Consider the following 6,505-nt stretch of genomic DNA (forward strand, 5'->3'; position numbering starts at 1 on the left):
TCAAGTGTTTCCCCAGTTCCAGAATGTAGTTTTAATTGCTCCAGTGTCTGGAAGCTCTCCTCAGAACACTTTAATCGGGAAATTTATGAAGGGTGCAAAATGAGAAGGAAAACTGAGCAGGTGAACAAAAAGGGCTGTCTGGAGGAGGAGAGGTGGGGAAGTATGGGGCAATGTGTAAGCCATGTGAAAATGTCCTATATGCCAGAGTGCAATGAATGCACACAAGGGAAAAAAGAAAAAATCTTTGTGTTTTCAACTATAAAACCAAACTTAAATCCAACTGAACCAAATCTACCAGTGTTGTCTGACAGGAATTTATTTTTCTTTCACCCCTAGAGGGCAGTACACTACATTAGTACTCAGGCAACAGCTTAACACCAATTTACACGACTTTAAAACTTCATTTGCATGCTGGCTGGGCTCCCAAAGTCCAGTCCAAGAGAGGGAGGAGCAATAATGAGCAAAGGGGTCAAGACCTAATGGGATCCCCACTGAAACAGCTTACCTGAGCTAGTGGGAGCTCACTGATCTGCACTGACAGCAGGGTGTGGGGGTGTGGGGGGTTGGTAGGGAGAGAGGGCACAGGATGAGACCCTGCATAGGACCAAGCTAGGCCCTCTGAATGTGGGTGATAGTTCTGTGTCTTGGGCAGTTTGTGGGGCCATTGGCAGTGGGACCAGGATTTATCCCTGCTTGTACTGGCTCTTTGAAATGCATTCTCTTTGGAGGGATACCTTGCTCAGCCTAGATATAATGGTGAGGACCTTGGTCTTGCCTCAAAGCAAATGTGCTACTTTGTGGATTCCCTTACCCTCTCTAAGGAAGTGTAGGAGGGAAGGTAGTGGGAACTGGGTTTGGTATATAAGAAGGTTGCTCTATTACTTGATAAGTACAAGGCAGAGCTGTTTTGTTTTTGTGTAGTTGTCTTTTTCTTACACCGTGTGGGTCCTAGAGTTGCCAGGTTTGGTGGCAAGTGCTTTTATCTACTGAGCTATCTAGTTGACCCTTTTGAACCTGTCATGAGTTAATTTTGTACTGAATCTTTATTCAGGTTTAGAATTCTCAGAGATCTGTTAATTTTTACTTGTTTCCAAAAGTGAGTTAGGACAAATATTCAGGAGGACTGTAACTCCTATAAAACTGTCATTGAGAAGATTGTCCAGTCTCAGTGAACGTCCATAGTAGCACTGTAAGAGACTGGTGGCTGCGGTCCTAGTCCAATGCCCTGGGTTCTGACCCTGTGCTGTGCACGGCTGTTTTTATACTCATAGTGAGCTTTTGATTACTAAAGCTTTGTGGTATATTTTAAAGTCATACTTTAGAACTTTTGCTAAAAATACTTTTTGCTATTTTTATTTTTAGAGGAGTTTGAAACAAATTTTTGGGTGTATTTTCTAGTTCTATGTATAATGCCATTGGTATTCTGGATAGGGGTGCATTAAATATCTAAACTGCTTGTGTAGTCTGGTCAATATTATTTATTATTCTAACTCATGAACACAAGGCAAGATTCCTTTCAAGATTTTTGTGTTCCCTTTAATTTCTTTGGTTAATGCCTTTTGTCATTATAATCTTTCCACCTCTTTGGTAAGTGTAGTTCTAGCTATTTTATTTATTTTTTGACGGCTATTATAAAGGGATGTTGCTTCATTTCTGTTTCAGATAAGTCACTAACACCACTAATTTTTTAGGTTGATTCTGTATCTTATCTCACAGTTTTGTAGAGTGTACTGTTAGTCCTTCAGTGTTTTGGTGTTTCTTGGGTTTCTACACAGAAGAAAACACCACCGGAAGCTAGATGTGGCAGTGCTCCTCTGTAATAGCAGCCAATCTCTCACGACTCCTCTCTTAAGGTCATCTCATCCAGTCTTATGGCTATTTACATCAGGGTACACTGACAACTCCCCAGTTCCATGTCCATCTGTCCCTGCATTCCAGACACAAGTGTCTCAGGGAATAATTAGCCAAGTCACCATGCAGACAGCTGATAGAAAAATCAAAATGTAAGACGTGTTTTTTAAAACAGATACTCTTGGCTCTCGTGCACTCCACCCCAGGATTTCCACCGTTCTCACAGCCAGCCTGGCCACAGTCACCAGTACAACCATACTGGACTTCTTCTTTCCACTCTATACTTCATCAAAATTTATCAGAAAATAAGAATTCAAAATATCTTCATTACTGTCCGCTTATTACCATTGCTGTTATTAAGGAGACCCTGATTCCTGGAAGAGCTTGTCCCGGGCCCTTCCTCAGCCCATGCTGTTTTCTCTCTACTATAACATACAGAGGACTCCGAAAGGCTCAAACTCGGTCCGGTGTCTGGACTTTGTATTCATGTCCTCTGTGCGAGTGCCATCCCCTCCAGCACCGGCAAAGCTGCCTTCCTGACTTCAGACTTCTGTTCAAACTCCAGTTTCTCTGAGCTCCTCCGTCCCTCCTATCTTCCGACTGCCATCTGGATTTCATGCAGTAATTGATAACCATCTCACAGCTTATTTTAAGTATTTGAAATTGCATTTCTCATATCAACTACAGCCTGTCTTATCTTTTTTTCTAGATTCAGTACAGAAGAGTGCTTGTCTGTTTTCTCCTTTATTTCTGATTTAGGTCTACCATCATTTCAGTTGTTTAGACTACACAAATGACAATATAGATTTTCCAGGAATTCTTGACCTAGAAGAGACACATAAGTCTACAAGTAACTTCAGTTTATTGTACAAATATATCATTTGTTTGGAGTAAGGAGTAGAGATTCATTATGAAAAAAACTGAACAAAGTTCAACCTCACAGATTTAAAACAGTGAATGAACGATTCCTGGAATATTAGGAGGGTGTGGGGAGACCTTTCCAACACTGAATGAATAGGCATGGAGGTATGAAACAGGCTTTACTGAGGGAAATAATAAATAGTTTGATGTAACTGTCACAGGAGGACAGGCGGCAACTCGGATGACAGCAAAGTAGGACTCACAACACTAGACACCAGATCAACACGGCTAGGCCTGAGGAAAGGAAGCTCCTCCAGCAATGAGAGATGGGGCTTTTTATACGGCGTGTGATTCTCACTGCAGAGATCCCACCAGAATCAAAAAATCAGGCTGAAACTGAGCTGAAATAATCTCCATGAGGGTCTGAAGCAAAAAGTACTGGAGGGAAGTAAAACAGTGAGAGACGATCATAATTTCTTTGGTTGCTTTGTTCTTTGAGAAAGGGTTTCTCTGTCTAACAGCCCTGGCTGTCCTGGAACTTGCTATGTAGGCCAGGCTGGCCTCGAACTCACAGAGATACATCTACCTCTGTCTCCCAAGTGCTGGATTAAAGGCGTGCACCACCACAACTGGTCTTATCATTATAAACCCTTTGGAAAGATCATGTAACTTTCGGCTTTGCTTCAGTATTTTAGAAAGCAAACCTCTAATCTAGTCTAGTTGTACAAGTGGACATTCCTAACAGTGAAGAAAAAGTACCGATTAGAGAAAAGCTGTCAAGCACACTTCAGTTCTCACGTTCGCCATCTGACCCCTTTGGATTTTAAAACCATGTTGTTTACATGGATGTGTTTGTGCATTTGCTCATGTGTGTGAACACACCTATGGTAGCCACAAGAAGGTGTGAGATCCCTTGGAGCTCGAGTTGGTTACAGATTGTAGTGAGTCACCAAAGTGGGTCCTGGAAACATACTCCAGGCCTCTGAAAGAACAGCAAGGACTCTTAACTACTAAGCCATTACTCTAGTCCTTATGCTGAATTTTTAAAATGTAAGAGGTTTTTTTTTTGGAGACAGATGACTCTTGAATAAAATGATAATTACTGAGCATGCAAGCTAGTAACTCACTGTATGGTAACATAAAAAGGCAGAGCTCCTGCAAAGTCTTAAACAAACAGCTTTATTATTCTGGGGGGATGCTATTTATTATAAGCTTCTTGGATACGTGTACAAAAATGTATTAGAATTAAGAATTTCATAAAACAAAGCTTCACTATCATACTTAACACATTATTTGAATAATAAAATAGCCTCTTTTATTTTTACATAGAGAAAATTTATATCCATTAGCATGCTTATTGAAAACAATGAAGTATTTCATTCATTAAAAATGTATCAAGAAAATACATAATAAAGTATAATTTGTAGCATAAATATAAGCCAGTAAATTCATTTCCATTACCTACATTAAGATTTACTTTTATAAACATAAAAGTATAGTATTTAAAATCATTAACAAATGCAGAAATACAGAATTTATTTACAGAATTCTCAAAAATAATTTCACTAAATAGTGACTGTCACAGTTGATCAGTATTTTCTCTGCACTCTGGATCCGACATCAGGAGACGGCCTGGCCCGCGGCTGGTTGGTCTGTAAGATCAGAAGTGAAAAGGGGGACATAACCACAGACACAGAGGAAATTCAGAGAATCATTAGATCTTATTACAAAAGCCTGTATGCCACAAAATTGGAAAATGTAAGAGATGGACATTTTTTTAGATAAGTACCATATACCAAAGTTAAACCAAGACCAAGTGAACAATCTAAATAGACCTGTAAGTCGCGAAGAATTAGAAGCTGTTATCAAAAACCTCCCTACCAAAAAAGCCCAGGACAAGATGGTTTCAATGCAGAATTCTACCAGAACTTCCAAGAAGAGCTAATACCTATACTCCTTAATGTATTTCACAATATAGAAACAGAAGAGTCATTGCCAAATTCCTTTTATGAAGCTACAGTTATCCTGATACCAAAACCATACAAAGACTCAACCAAGAAAGAGAATTACAGGCCAGTCTCACTCATGAACATTGATGCAAAAATTCTCAATAAAATACTGGCAAACCGTATCCAAGAACACATTAGAAAAATTATCCATTATGATCAAGTAGGCTTCATCCCAGAGATGCAGGGCTGGTTCAACATATGCAAATCTATCAATGTAATCCATCATATAAATAAACTGAAAGAAAAAAACCATATGATCATTTCATTAGATGCTGAAAAAGCATTTGACAAAATTCAACACCACTTTATGATAAAGGTCTTGGAGAGATTAGGGATACAAGGGTCATACCTAAATATATAAAAGCTATTTACAGCAAGCTGACAGCTAACATCAAATTAAATGGAGAGAAACCCAAAGCCATCCCACTAAAATCAGGAACACGACAAGGCTGTCCACTCTCTCCATACCTCTTCAATATAGTGCTTGAAGTTCTAGCAATAGCAATAAGAAAACATAAGGGGATCAAGGGGATTCGTATTGGAAAGGAAGAAGTTAAACTTTCATTATTTGCAGATGATATGATAGTATACATAAGCGACCCCAAAAACTCTACCAAAGAACTCTTACAGTTGATAAACACCTTTAGTAATGTGGCAAGATACAAGGTCAACTCCAAAAAATCAGTTGCCCTTTATACACAAAGGATAATGAAGCAGAGAGAAAAATCAGCGAGCATCACCTTTCACGATAGCCACAAATAGCATAAAATATCTTGGGGTAACTCTAACCAAGGAAGTGAAAGATTTATTTGACAAGAACTTTAAGTCTTTGAAGAAAGAAATTGAAGAGGACACCAGAAAATGGAAGGATCTCCCTTGCTCTTGGATTGGGAGGATCAACATAGTAAAAATGGCAATTCTACCAAAAGCAATCGATAGATTCAATGCAATTCCCATCAAAATCCCATCAAAATTCTTCACAGACCTTGAGAGAATAATAATCAACTTTATATGGAAAAACAAAAAACCCAGGATAGCCAAAACAATCTTATACAATAAAGGATTGTCTGGAGGCATCACCATCCCTGACTTCAAACTCTATTACAGAGCTACAGTATTGAAAACAGCTTGGTATTTGCATAAAAACAGAGAAGTAGACCAAAGGAATTGAATAGAAGACCCGGATATTAACCCACAAAACTATGAATACCTGATTTTCGACAAAGGAGCTAAAAGTATACAATGGAAGAAAGAAAGCATCTTCAACAAATGGTGCTGGCAAAACTGGATGTCAACTTGTAGAAGAATGAAAATAGATCCATATATATCACCATGCACAAAACTCAAGTCCAAATGGATCAAAGACCTCAATATCAATCTGAACACACTGAACCTGATAGAAGAGAAAGTAGGAACTACTCTACAACACATGGGCACAGGAGACCACTTCCTACGTATAACCCCAGCAGCACAGACATTAAGGGCAATATTGAATAAATGGGACCTACTAAAACTGAGAAGCTTCTGTAAAGCAAAGGACACTGTCACTAAGACAAAAAGGCAACCTACTGACTGGGAGAAGTTCTTCACCAACCCCGCAGCCGACAAAAGTTCGATTTCCAAAATATATAAAGAACTCAAGAAACTAGACCGTAAAAGGCTAATCAACCCAATTATATAATGGGGCACTAAGCTGAACAGAGAATTCTCAACAGAAGAAGTTCAAATGGCCAAAAGACACTTAAGGTCATGCTCAACTTCCTTAGCGATCAGGGAAATGCAAA

The 6,505-nt window shown here is 39.0% G+C and overlaps 1 protein-coding gene across 3 annotated transcripts in view; it reads right to left on the bottom strand.

Annotated features, from left to right (window-relative positions):
- Window positions 1-3,901: 3,901 nt before the first annotated feature.
- The window catches only part of Cep126 (centrosomal protein 126), a 60,155-nt gene continuing 57,551 nt past the window's right edge, over window positions 3,902-6,505 (bottom strand). For all 3 annotated transcript variants that reach the window (XM_026779378.1, XM_026779379.1, XM_005346787.2), the window contains one exon: window positions 3,902-4,364. In XM_026779378.1, coding sequence (XP_026635179.1) covers window positions 4,302-4,364 — 63 coding nt within the window. In that variant the 3' untranslated portion in view covers window positions 3,902-4,301. The remainder of the gene's footprint in view (window positions 4,365-6,505) is intronic.

The sequence above is a fragment of the Microtus ochrogaster genome, chromosome 5 (genome assembly GCF_000317375.1).
Source record: "Microtus ochrogaster isolate Prairie Vole_2 chromosome 5, MicOch1.0, whole genome shotgun sequence".
NCBI classification, from domain to species: Eukaryota; Metazoa; Chordata; class Mammalia; order Rodentia; family Cricetidae; genus Microtus; species Microtus ochrogaster.